This window comes from Neodiprion fabricii, chromosome 2, assembly GCF_021155785.1.
Source record: "Neodiprion fabricii isolate iyNeoFabr1 chromosome 2, iyNeoFabr1.1, whole genome shotgun sequence".
Classification (NCBI taxonomy): domain Eukaryota; kingdom Metazoa; phylum Arthropoda; class Insecta; order Hymenoptera; family Diprionidae; genus Neodiprion; species Neodiprion fabricii.
This window is the reverse complement of record NC_060240.1, coordinates 1,863,237-1,876,770: the sequence shown is the minus strand read 5'-3', so window position 1 is coordinate 1,876,770 and position 13,534 is coordinate 1,863,237. Positions and strand designations below refer to the sequence as shown.

General features: G+C 42.9%; 2 protein-coding genes across 4 annotated transcripts in view; both read right to left on the bottom strand.

Moving 5' to 3' along the window:
- Positions 1–153: 153 nt before the first annotated feature.
- LOC124176358 overlaps positions 154–13,534 on the bottom strand; it is a 149,074-nt gene continuing 135,693 nt past the window's right edge. The window contains exons 1-3 of one of the 3 annotated variants that reach the window (XR_006869357.1): positions 8,848–9,008; positions 525–1,458; positions 242–366 (exon numbers count right to left, since the gene is read on the bottom strand). Coding sequence is in view for 1 of the 3 variants with exons in the window: in XM_046557549.1 (XP_046413505.1) it covers positions 231–366; positions 4,330–5,498 (1,305 nt within the window). In the remaining 2 variants the exon portion in view is untranslated. Of the gene's footprint in view, positions 367–524; positions 1,459–4,329; positions 5,565–8,847; positions 9,009–11,934 lie in introns of those variants that run through there. The other 2 variants (XM_046557549.1, XR_006869358.1) reach the window with 2 other exon arrangements.
- On the bottom strand, positions 2,682–3,990 carry LOC124176359. The gene is made up of 2 exons (XM_046557551.1): positions 3,691–3,990; positions 2,682–3,624 (listed from the first exon to the last, which is right to left on the bottom strand). Exons 1-2 carry the CDS (start codon positions 3,808–3,810, stop codon positions 2,827–2,829), a joined length of 918 nt encoding a protein of 305 aa, XP_046413507.1. The 5' UTR covers positions 3,811–3,990; the 3' UTR covers positions 2,682–2,826.

The window sequence follows — 13,534 nt, the reverse complement described above, 5'->3', positions numbered from 1 at the left end:
CCTACCAAACCCGCTTTGACCTCGGTTCAACGTAGGAATTGTCCGAGTATAATGGCAATATACATTATAGTAATTACAAGCAATTACAGAAGCTCGGAAAGCACAATGAGCGATAAACGAGTCTATTTGAAAATGTCTCAGCATTGGTGGTAGGGGTGCTGGTTTTATTGAGAGTATAATATATCATCATATCCAAATATACGTTTAAAGAAGTGCAAACACTGATCATTTCACTTCTTTTTTCCTTTCCCTTTTTCTTTCTTCTTACCGCTTTTCTTGTCCTTCGCCATAGGAGGGTCTTCCGCAGGTTCTACCCTGACTAACTTTGGCAGGGGTGGAGTTTTTGGTTTCGGTACTGGAACGTGCCTGAAAAAATCGAATTGAACATGGTTACGCAAAGTTCTTAGGGATCCATAAGCTGCAATCTACAGGATTAGAAACGCTAACGAGTGGCAATTGATTGCGGCTTCATCAAGTGTAGTGTAAATGAATCACGTGGTCATATGTATATTCAAATTTATTACATGAAGGCCATTTGCACATCCTGCGTCGTTTTATCCCCCGTGACTTTAATCCAAATATTCGATTGGGTTCTAGGTTTCAGGAATAAGCCTTTGGTTGAACAGCATGGAACTTCGTCCAAAGCTTCCTGGGCTTTCAATTTCTTTTCCCAATCATCTTTCCACTTTTTCAGTCGTTCCTCTTCTTCCCTTTTGCGTTGCGCATTCTTCTCCTCTCCACCGTCATTCTGTTTCTCTTCTTTGGTACTCCCTTTGCCTCCCTTTTTACCGCCCTTCTTTCCTTTTCCGGCGTGCTGAACGAAGCTAAAGTGATCCGGGTTCTTCAGGTCGAATTTAGCACTCTCGTTTTCTCTAAATATTTTCGAGATTGACAAACGTGACTCTGTAACGGGGCTGTCAGTAGGATCCCGCTGACGATGAGTCAACAAGACACCTGCGATTTGTATTTTTAGTAAAGCGTCTAATATAAGACGCTGGTATTCTAATGCGACGAGAACACATCCGGAAGTGACGCTGGCCAATGTGGAGTACGGGTTTACGACCTACGGGACATCAGAAACTGGCCTAATTAATCCATTAGCTAAACAGAATTAGCCTCAATTAGTCCCACTCAATGAGGACGTGAAGCCCACGTATCATAAGCAATAATTCGCGATCTAAGGAACGTACCGTCAAACGGCACGTTGCTCACCGTATTAGAGTCATCGCGGATGACGTGTTTACTTTGGGTGTTGATTCAGTAAAAAAAAAGTCTCTAGCACTTTGGTTAGCTCTACTTTGTCCCGTGATTCTTTAATGCAGTTATACAATTCATTTTTGTATCAAGTATATGTAAGTATAGTCTTATAAAAGTTACCAATTTTTCTAGAGAAACCTGTGGTTGCGATTGTCTGTAAATCATCAGTTTAGAATCCATTACAGGAACTCTGAAAATTTTCTGTGGGAAAAAACAGGAATAAGTGGACGAAGAATATGAAATGTCAATTTAAACTATCGGGCATTGGTTTGATCGATTGTGAAAGTTTTGATCAGTCTGTCTCACAAGTGGGAGTATATTCAAATAGAGACAGCTGAGAAATGATTAGATATAGAGATAAATATAGAAAAATAGCTAGATTTGATTGCAGATTGCGACAAGAAATTGTTTTCATTGAAGAACCTGACTTTTCACAAAAGTAAAAGGTTATTGTACCTACGATCAGATACATTGAACGATGATGAATCAACTCATTCGAATAAATTTGAAGGCCACCAATTGCTGTAAACGAATTCTCTGGCTAGCGCGCGATTAATTACCTTAATGACAATTCTTTTCAATCAGTTATGTATCTGCAGCTGCATGAACCAATTCTCATATCGCATTATTGATAGCAAATCGTACTGATACCATCCGGATTAAACCTGACAGCGACCGCGTCGAATTGACTTTAGTGCTGTTGGGGGAACGATTGTGCAAGTATTGAGTATCTACAGAGTTTCCGCCGATAAAGAAATAATTTACGAAATTCGAACATCATCCCACGACGTGAAGCTTGCGGATACACCGATCACACAGGCCTGGGATGGTTTCCCACCTACAAATCTGAGTAGCAATTTTGGTAGGTATTAGGTACGAATCTTGTATTCGTGACTTGTATAAAAATAAATCTCCATGTGCTGTACCTAAATACTTAAAAAACGAAGCATTATTACTTAAGGGGGAAATCAAAAGTATATTTCGCAGACCTGTGATTATTGATCGTGAGATTAATCCTGGCTTCGGGAACATTAGGTACAATATTACTATACCTAGTTGTACCGTTAATTCACACACAAGTCAAGTTTTTGCACGTGAAAGAGTGTTGCGCAATGTGAACGCGCACGTGGGATTTCAACTTAATTCTTAATGTTCACTGTAATGGTTATAGGTACACGTTTGTTGATATAACAGTACAACGAAAGCCGGAATAGTTGTAATACCGGAGTTTGGAATACAAAAATAACGTTCATTATGTGAAACACAATACCTGATGATTGTGATGATTGTTTAGACGCCAACGGCTCGAGCAACATTGATACCAATTAGATGTGACGCAAAATTTTGTCCGAGAATGAATGCTGACGTGATAAAAGAACCAATAAGCAGTGGTCTTGGATATCCGTGATATTGTATATTCAAAAATGATGAAAACATTACAGAGTCTGAAAAGACGCTGGTGCTTCACTTTCTTCACTTCGTATGTGTTGCTAAATCGACATCGTCTTGGGAACGTAGGTAGATCGAATCCCAACTCTCAGTCTGCGGATGAAAACAGTTCCAAGAGTATCAGTTGCAGCCCTTTCCTTCCTTGGCGGGACATCCGCACTTCCGGGTCGGTTGTCCGTACGAAGAACCGAAGGAATTTTGGGGGGTGAAGGACGTCGCGGGGGGGCACGGCTCAGGGGGGCATCTTTGAGACGGACAACAGGGTCGAGGGCCGTAATCGGGAGGTTTATAATTAGCCGGGGACCGAGGGGCGGGTTGGGTTTGTGGTGTGGGACAGCAGGTCCTGGGGTAGGCTTCACCGCTGCCCCGAGAATTGGCCTGAGCTTCGCGTGCACAATAGCATTTGGGCCCTGGATTATGGGGTACAATCATACCGGAGGGTAGTTTTTTGCACTGGTAAACGGGACTGTTGGCAGCCCCTTTGAAAAGGTAGGGTTTTTTGTTATGAGGTATCTGGAACTGGGTGACGATTTTTTTCCCGAAACAAGAGACCCTCACGAAGACGGTCACCTCGCCGACGTTCTGACCAGTCGCCGTGGTTATCTTGAAGGTCTCCCTCATGGTGCGAGAAGGATTGCCAGCCTCGAAGACGTGGTGACTTAGAAGGGCGTTGAAGAGATCCTTGGCTTGAATCTGATGTGTACCGATCAGCATTACGTCGGGCAGAACTCCCGGTGGCAATTTTTTGTAGACTGACATCGTCACTGGAAAGGTGGGCAGTGGTTTTTCCACGACGATCGATGGTAGAGCGAAAAGACAGGATTTACCCTTCTTGAAATACTGGACGTCACCACCGACGCATGTGCATCCGTCGGACGATGCCTCTTGGCAAATGTTTATTGGCGGTAAATTAAGCACCTGCGGAGCATCGTTAGCGAATAAATGGAAAAATAAGAAACATGGGACACCGTCACTGTATCGTACCTGAAAAGACACACAGGTCTCTACGGGTAGCATGTCATCGTGCATGGCGCGGACTGAGGGAATGTTGACTTTGTCGACGAGGAATTCCATGAGGAAAAGTTGCTGTTCCTGACCCTCCATGGTATCGGAGGTGAATTATTTATTCAACCTTTATGCATCAGTTGATTCTTGTCAATTTAGTCATGTGAACGTACGAATTTACGGTGTTTCGGTATTTTGACAAAGAGAAAATTAGGTTCAATTACGACATGTCGTTGATTGACGAGTGACCTGAAGTGTGAGCTATTTATAACAGCATCCTAAACTATTAAAGCTTCACAATGATGTAAAATTCTTACGGGGTGGATCGGAAATTGGCGCAAGGATCGATGTATCAGCTCGCTAATTTTTTTCAACAATCTTATCAGTAATAAAGTAAACGACGAAAGGGTTTGACGATTTAATTGTATAGATACACAAATCAAGAACGGACTAGATGGAGTAGTCGGAAGTCAGTACCCGAAGTATAAGATGAATTAAAATACCGATTCTTTGACCCCTCCCTATTTCTTCCCCTTTTTTCCTTTTCCCTTCCCCTTCCCCTTCCCCTTACCCTTCCCATCCTTATCACTGTCGGTCTGTGCCTCGCGTGTCTCGTACCTAATCGGGGGACGTCGTTCGGGTCCTTTGGGCGTCCGCATCTCGAGTTGTAAATCGGACTTTTCACCCTCAGCAACAAGTCCCTTCTTACCGATCCTCAGAATAAAAACATCGTGCTCAGAATCCGGAGGGTTGTTGGGCCCCGTTGCCTCAGACTCGGGAACGACGGTGACCGTCGGCTGTTTGCTACCATCCCCGGCGTCAAGGAGTCCCGAAACCTTGAGGACGACCGCCTTGCCACAAGGACCTCCACGACTCGACTGAATCGGACCACTACCGATGGTCGGAGATGGGTATGAAGCCGAAGTCTGAATCGGGGACTTGATCTCGGTCAGAGCCGGCGACATGGGACGAGCAACGGCCCCAAAGCTGAGGCCGCAAGGGAGGCAAGAAAAATGAGGTGGTTCGCATATGGGACACTGTCCCAGTTTCTCGGTGGATTCACGACAGATATCAACGCTGCTCGAGTTTATCATCCGACACTTGTAGGCGAGTGTTTTGTCCTCGATTTCGTCCCCCCTGAAGAGAAAGGTCGATTGTTTTTCGGCCTTATCCGGAGGGGCGTCGAACTCCGTCACTATCGTTTGACCGAACGCGGACAGTCTGGTGTATAGGCTTATTTCACCTACCATTTCACCGTTGAATAGCAGTGGATATTCACCCTCGCACGACTGCGGTGGTGGTATCTGGTTGTCCGAACAACATTGGAGGTCGCATCTTAGCTCGGCGAACTGCTTGCTCAGGTCGATAAAGCTCACGCCAACCAAAACGTTCGGCTTTATGTTATCCGGCATTTTTTTCTGTACTATCAGAGCGACGTTGAACTCGGATATCTTGTTTACCACGACATCCTCGGCGATCGCAAACATCACCGATCTTCCAGAGTAGAAGTATTCTATTTCATCGGCGATCCCGGCCTGCGGTTCGAACATCGGATCCACAGGTGTAACCTCTATACTGTCGTCGTTGAAGGTTAAGAATCTGAAGCACACACTCGTCGGCACGAAGAACATCTGATTCAATTTAGCCAATCTCTCGCCGGATATACTGTGCACGAAAAATTCAAGCAGGAACAGATACTGTTCCTTCATATCCGGCGTCTCGTTCTTCGTTCTGGTACCAAAACCTGCACTGGGCCTCGGAGGTGCCTGCATCTTCAAACCAGACATTCTTACTTCCAAGCTCTGTCTTCACCGCGTTGATATTTTCAACTTTCTTAACGCATTCGGGAATAGGACTTGTCAATTTTCTTGATAACTTTTTTCACCCATTCTTCCGACCAAAAATCGACCCAAGATATGCGTCTGCTTTCCAAAAAGTTGAGGAGTCCGTTTATCGCGTATTCAAGTTGACAGGTATCGATTTCTCGCATTTAATAAGTTAGCTGATCTAATTATCTCGATCCCTGTTTGAAGAAAGACTCGTATCGATTCGTTAATACGAACGTTGCTATAGATACTAACAAACATTTACGATCGGTGAAGAAGTCGCAAGTCAAACGTGAATCATAATATGTCTTCAAGTGGCAAAATGGATAAAATAGAAACGATTCCGTTTCTCGTATATAGCCTCGGGAGAAATTTTAACTCGATGAATTAATCATTACAGCGAATCGCATCATCATGTACTTTGTACGCATGTATAAAACTGAGAGATCCGTAGCTCATTCCCCTGTTAATTTTGATGCCTGAACGATTCTTTTTATATGGATAGTATCCAGAGCCCGAACCTGTGGGACATTGCATCACTGACGTGTCGCCAAGCTATCTAACAGATGGTGTATTCTTTAACGGTCGTGTTGGTCCAACGCATAAATGTGTTGCCAAGCAGTTATCACCGATCCTACGTGGGCCTGGTAAGTGACCTATCTGTATTGACAGATCAATTTGCAGATAACCAGCTTGGAATGATAAGCTAATGTGAAAAAGACGTCCGAGTTGCCAAATGGTAAACCTTTCGTTATTGTACTCTGCTACACCTACACAAGCATTGGCTGGTCTTGTTGTTAGAGGCGATCAATTAATCAATGGGGGTCACATCAATTCGTGCGTAAAAGACAACGCTGTTATCTATGTAATCAGGCGTATTGAATTCCGATGTAATCGTCACATTCGATCATCATTCCACGATGTACGATTCATTCAATTCCCAATAATGGAGTACATGGTAGGTAAGCGCCTTGTTTCCATTTATTATTAGACGATCCGGTGGCTCCCGAGGCTGAGGTCAGTGCAGCAACTCTGGATAGATGGACGGTCGAAAGCAAGGCATGGTACGTGGACAATTGTGGGCGTAATGCTAAGGCACTTCATGCAATGATGAAGATCTTGCCAAAGGAAAAGATCGACCCGTACGCGGGTTGGAAAAGTGAGTCACGTTTTAGTTTTTTCGTTTAATTGAATGGTGACGGTGCGATGTCAATAGACTGATATCGTTACAAGACGAACTGCGGCTTTGAGTAGGATGAAAGATTCACTCGGTAAATTCAAACCACCGACTAATCACGGGTTATGAAAGGCTAACAACCGTCTGATTACTGATTTCCTTTTCATTCGAGCTAATTGAGAAGGTCGATATCTTAGTGATCCGTTCCCGAATGGGCAGAACTGTTGTTCATTACAGCGATTGGATGTCGCAAACTTTAAAGTCGGTCGATGGTACCGATGCGTATCCTTTCATCCGTTGCTTCTTCTCAGCTCTTCGAGATAACCCTCGTAAAGACGTTATTTTTTTTTGAACTAAAAAAAAAAAAAAAAACTTAGCATACTCACCTAAAGAATCAAACAGACACGATTCTTCGTATTTCTGTTCACCTATATTGAGGCCATTGCGTAACAACCAGCGTCAACGTATCAGCTAGTGTGAAACTCAAGTTTTTGCTTATTCTTTTTCTTGTGGATATGCACGGTTATAGATGTGTGAGCTCGCATTCAAAGACACAGAAGCGGCAAGCCGCGTATTTACTCTAGGAATAAATGCCAATCAGAGTATGACATTCGCAGTAGTACAACTCTCGCTTTGGATTAACCCAAATTCACTTTTCGCAGCATGTCGAACTATACGAATTTCGATCTTTATATACCCTGGGGAAATTAGTGTGGTAAACACATAAAGTGTAACACGTTTTCGAAGCTTTACCGTAGGAGCACATAGAAGTATACGTCGATTTTTATCTAATTAGTGATGCAGGTTGGCCCACATAGTTTTTCAGAGTGCGGAGGTGTCCGAACGAATTTAGAACGCCTAACGAGGGCAAGCCTTGCTTCGACCAAGTTCCCTTTTACTCATAAAAAAATACGTACAATCTGAAACTTTGGTGCTGAGGAAATGAAGATCTGTTACTTGCCCGTACGTCTTCATTTGAGGGGTTGTATACCTAGTCCCAAAAAAAGATTCAGTTTATATAAGGTAATATCTGGTCTTTGATCGAAGGAATAAGCAAAATGTTAATTATTAACAAAATGTCGGCTTCTCCAAAAAAAGTTCTATTTTCCATAAAAATTTGAGAATCATCGGTTCAGCCGTTTCCGAGAAATCTTGCTCACCGACCTTGAAAACACAGTTTTGAGAAAAAGGCGTTCAGAGTTTCAGAAGCACTTTCAAACCCTCCGGGGTGTTTTTGCAAATGTGCGCGTAACTTCGAGAATACTTGTCGGATCGACATGAACTGTTTTGTGCATATACTCGAGTGTATGTACTTTACTAAAATGAAAAACGTCGATTTTTGAAAAATCCTGACTAGGTATAACTCCTTAAATACCGTTCCTTTCGTACTCAAACCTCCCTAGGTAAGGTGGCTCTGTTTCCGCGTAGCGAACAATACGAATATTGGTACATACGGAAGATGCGGATGGACGCTGCGAGTGTGGAAGTTGAGGAAGTTCCTCCATCACGTACAGAAACAGAAATCAATCCAAGGTTAGGATATCTTCAAGTTAAAATTCACTTATTCAAATCAATCTTATAACGCGATATCAGTTGACTCGAATAGCTCGAACGACACATCGACGGATAGTTCAATTACCAAATGACATTTAGCTAGACGTATAATTTGATACCACCTATACTTACCGCTCGTTCTGTATTGATCTAAGCTACGAATGTATGCACATTTGGAAGACCTTATAACCGTGGCAAATGACATACATATGTACGTATAAATGGTGTTTATTCGTGTCACACGGAACTTTTAAGCGTCAGCTGAGAAAGGGGTGAGTAATGACGCCAACGAAAGAAAGGAGAGAGCAACTTTAAGCTTCACTTCTGACCCGGGGTTTATATATATCTCGCCTAACGTATTCCGGGGTCTTCTTTCCGACAGCGAGCCAACGGCCGCATTTGAATACACAAGAACTCCGATTTGGTGGCATGGCGAAATTCCAAACCGGCAACAATGCGCCGTTGGACTTCCTGATGACTATGCGTTTGAACGACCGTCGGCAGATCCTCCATACGAAGGAGAAGAAAGGACCTTTGTTTCCGAGACGAAAAATTCGGAAAACACAGGGGTTTACATACCTGGAGTTATTTACAGACACGAAGTGAGTTTTCGGTTCGGTTTTATCTTTTTCTCCTTCCGTTTGAGACGACGTCCCTAACAACCAGCCGATAACCGTTTCGCGAGGTTTTGCACACTGTTATGAAATTTATGCGAATTCGTTCGAACGTGAATACACATTGAAAAGAGATGATTTGAACCAGTGGTCAGAGTATCAAGGTCCGTTCCTCCTTTTATTCACCGTCTCTCTCTCTCTATCTTTCTGTCTCTACGAATCGATCGAGGCGAGTATGCTACCTTTGAAATATGGTTGGCTAACTATGCTGATCAAGGTCCGTTCCGTTGGTACACCCCTTATCAACGGTTTTCTCAATCGATGTCGTAACCTCGCTGATTCAAATCATTTGACGCGTAATTTGAACTGTTGAAACCACGAGTCAGTCTAGGCTTAGAAATTTTTATCTGTGTACTCAACTGCACGACGCAGTGTAAACACAATACTGGCAGCACGTCGAAACGTGCTAAACACACTTTCGCACTAATTCTCGGTGGGAAAAACTTCACCTGCGAATTAAATTTAAGGCACATGCCACTTTGCAAGAGGGGGAGGGGGGAGTAGGACCAATGTCACAGAGTCGACAACGTCGCAGAACAATGTCAACAGAGACAAGGCTCACCTATTAATTTCTCCTACCTCATCGCACAATGTAAATCGATGTGGTCGTAGGTTAATTATTATTTTTTAATTTTTATGGAAAGTATAAATGATGCTCAGTATTTTCTTCAACTTTCATGATGGGATGGGTTCATTTATGTTTTTCAGCATCCAGACGTAATTGGGATTCGGGAGAGCCGATCTGGCACTACGTGCAAGGTCAAGGCAAGGATCGGCGGTGAAGGTGAACATCTCACGACGACGGCAGATGGAAATTGCGATTGTTCACAATACGCTAAGCGTACGTAATTTGCAGAAGAATTACACGGTTCTGTTTCCATACAACGCGCATATGTATACGCATAATATGGTGATAAGCGTTGCGCAACGTTTCGCCGTTTCACCCGCATCCATGGTACAACTTTGTGACAATTTCAATGTTTCCTTTCGTTTTGACTAATTCCTTTTTTTTTCAGCACTGTTTTTTTTTTTTTTTTATCGCTTAGTTACAAGGAATTATTCATTTTATATTTTATAAGTTCTAAGTATAGAATAATTTTGAAGGTCATGTGAGACGGAGACATATATATGGTTTTTTATGAGTATTCAGGCATGGGTATTCGTGCTTATGTAACGCACGTGGCCGTGAAAATAAGCGGAAGAAATATGGCGACAGTGTATAAGGGACAGACAATCCAGACATTTTACCGCTGGGCGCGCGTCTAACGGGTGTTTCAAAGTGAAAACTTTCTAAAATTTCCAATCGACACGTTTGAAATTAACGACTGTACGAAATATTTTGCAAATCCACCTGCGATGATAAAAGCGGACACGTCGATATATGAGAGAATTAAATCGGGACCGACTATCGCTCCTTGTATATTTACAACTGGTTAATTATACTCCAGTGAAATAAGTTTTTTAGCTCACAGCGTCACTGGAATCACCTGGAATAGACCAACTGCTTACCTTATACTTTTGCACGCGAGTGATTTATGACAGCGAACAAGAATATCGGTAATTGATTTCCGATAACGCGACGTTGCTTTAACGACTCGATAACTGTACCTTCGTTATTAGGAAGAGCCGAATTTCGGAAGCCAATTTCGCACACTCGCAACGTGATAATCAATAACAATATATACTGGAGAACAGTACAAGACGCATTGTTAGTTCCGTTTGTATCGCATAAGACTAAGGATAACATTGGAATATTTTGTACGTCTGAGAGAGGTATTGCAGGAAACGTAAATTCCGCTGTAGCGTTGCGGTTTCCGTGAAAGATATGAACCACGATCAGGAAAAATGAAAAAGGAAGTTATCCGAGCATATTATACACGAGCTGAAATTTAGAATTAAAGTTGTTAAAAATTTTGCCATCTCAAAAGTTCGGCCATATATATATATATACCTTCCTACCGCTGCACTAGTTTATAATGTATAATAATAGCAGTTAATTCGACGCACCGACAAAATTATTATCGCAGAGTCAAGTGCTGTTGTACGCAGGGATATATTACACACTACAAAGCGTCTAGTCAACGAGATAAGAAAAGAAGAAGATGCCATTTAGCTGGGCTCAAAGGTTATAAACAGTTACAGAGGTCTAAGGGGCATTTTATACCTGCGACCCCAAGGAGTAGAAGAACTGACTAACACACTCAACGACTCCACTCTGGTCGCTTATTCATTTTTTGAAGACCCCAACACGAATTCCAATCTGCTGCGTTTCGGCAGTTTCCACGATTGGTATAGCTTCAACTTCGAAACCTTTAAACCACATCCGTAATCTTTGCTCTGGTCATAGACAAACACGTGATAAGATATCGTCAAATTTTCAAGATTATGCATCTGCGTAAAACTACGCGGAATGTTCTTGGAATGGGTATACGAATTTGGTTATAGACAAATATTTTTACGTCTTCTACCGAGTCCGAAGGTTGCAGGAAATGTTTGGGGAACTTCAAATTTTCAAACCAATTCTACTAATCTCTAGTTTTTCCACTGCTGAGTGCAGGTAAGCTGGTGATATGCTCGAAGGAGAAAGTGGACGAGGATAAGAACCGGAAAGAAGCGAAACTTGAGCCGAGATGGCGAGAGTGGCGGGAGGTTTGCGACGTACCGAGAAGCGAAGAGGAGCGAAAAGATGCCATGTCAAGTCTGTTCAGACCCTATCTCCACGAAATTAATACCTGGTACTCTACAAACAAACCTACCAAGCTACTGCCGCCGCTAATCTTCGAAGGAAAGAGACCCATACTGGAGTGGCACTTTTCAAACTTGTGAGGAAGCAGGCTAAGCTGTTTGATCATTAATCTTTGGCCCCTGTAAGAAAAAAGAAATTCTACTCCGCTGATCCAAGATGTTGTACAATCTTCGATAAACTGTCGCTGTAGTTATGTAAATCATTATAAATAACGCACGAAATGAATTACGGTCTTGTTGTACATACTTGAATAGTTTGTGGGCATTGTAATATTCACGCACGTTCCGCCTCCTTATTCCTGCTGACGCAACAAGCGTGTTGCATTGGCCGAGGTCGTTTGAAATGTAAACTAGAATGGGGTAATTTACAATTCGTGCATCACGCGCGGTGTGGATTTAGACCGGTTTATTTACCGTCGCGTCGTCAGACCAGCGTCGTTCACGACCATGCCACTTTTTTAGCGTTAGTGTATAACTATAGAGTATAGCGCGATAAGAGCCAACAGCAGCAGTAGCCTCAAAGTCTATTCAAGTGTGTAAATGTAAATCAATATCAGAGGCAGCAAGAGACATATCATTGACAAATAAGACGAAGGTAGAGAACCGCGAGTCCACAGTCCGATATTCTACAGTTTCCGGATGTCAGAGGTCCCGGACTACGGTCGCCGTTGAGGAAATCTCCACTTCCTTGGTGCTCCCGGCACCCTGATCGAGCCACCTTGGCCAGCTATTAACCAAGTCACGTGCTTGTACATAGATCTATAAATAGTCTCGACGCCTTGCCGAAATAGTGCAACGATCGTCGCCCGACAACTTCCGAACTTAGCTGTGGCTAGGACTACAAGTACGTAGATCTGCGTTACACATGGATACATATATCGCGTCTTGATGATGCACTGGAATTGAGCTGCGGACAACGGATTGCCTTAATTGCTCCCAATTATGTGAACATTGACCCATTTGTGTGGGTCTGTAATTTGATAACTTCGTTATCTCCGTTGCACGTTCTTTGTGTGTCTGTGCGTTTGTGAGGGTACACACTTGTCCCTCTGTTTTGCCGTTTTCTCTGCCTAGTCGCGCGAATTCCATGATCTCTGCCCGAGGAAATGGTATTTATGGAACGCGTAGGTACACCAGACGAATTGAATACGGAATCCTTTGAATTGGACAATTAGCGAAGAAGAGCGAAAGGTTTGCAACTTTAGTGATGTCTGCGAAATTGTCTTTTTCACAGTTTGCGCATGGCTTATCCCGACACTCCAAACCCTTTCATTTCCTCAATTTCATTCGGGCTTGAGTTGTCCATCTTCGCTGGTATTCGTATTCCCCTTTAAAGACCGCGTGTACCTGCATCATCGCGAATGTTCGCAGTCTTGACTATATACCGTCGATCTAAGAACCTGTCCACAGACTTGTACGTACAAACACTTTGCCGAAACGCGTGTATAACCTGCACATACACGTTAAAGCGAGTCAGCTTCTGCTTATAAAGGTGAAAAAGAGAAGAACGATTGGATGTACAGTATTGTTGATTAATGTTTTGGACTTTCGGCTAACTTGTTGTTGGTCCGAAAGAAAATGCGAGTTCGATTCTATACGAATTATGTAACATTAATGACTGACGATGTGGCTGTCGTGAAAGATGGGAGTCACTGTCGCATAATTCAGATAGAATCGAACTCGCATTTTGTCACGGATCGCAAACAAGTTAGCCGGAAGGCCAAAGCATCAGATGAACATACTGAACGGTAGAAACACGTCTGGCTAACAGCTGACGGTAGATTACACAGATTTTTCACACTGTTTCTTATAGATTTTTACTCACTGAAATCGGGAAAAATAAACTA

What these genes read in the sequence shown, in the direction of transcription:
- LOC124176359 (XM_046557551.1), bottom strand. Translation starts at nt 3,810, where the DNA reads ATGGAGGGTCAGGAACAGCAACTTTTCCTCATGGAATTCCTCGTCGAC. An exon ending in AGACCTGTGTGTCTTTTCAG is followed by an intron (nt 3,625 to 3,690) that starts GTACGATACAGT and finishes GATGCTCCGCAG; the next exon opens with GTGCTTAATTTACCGCCAAT.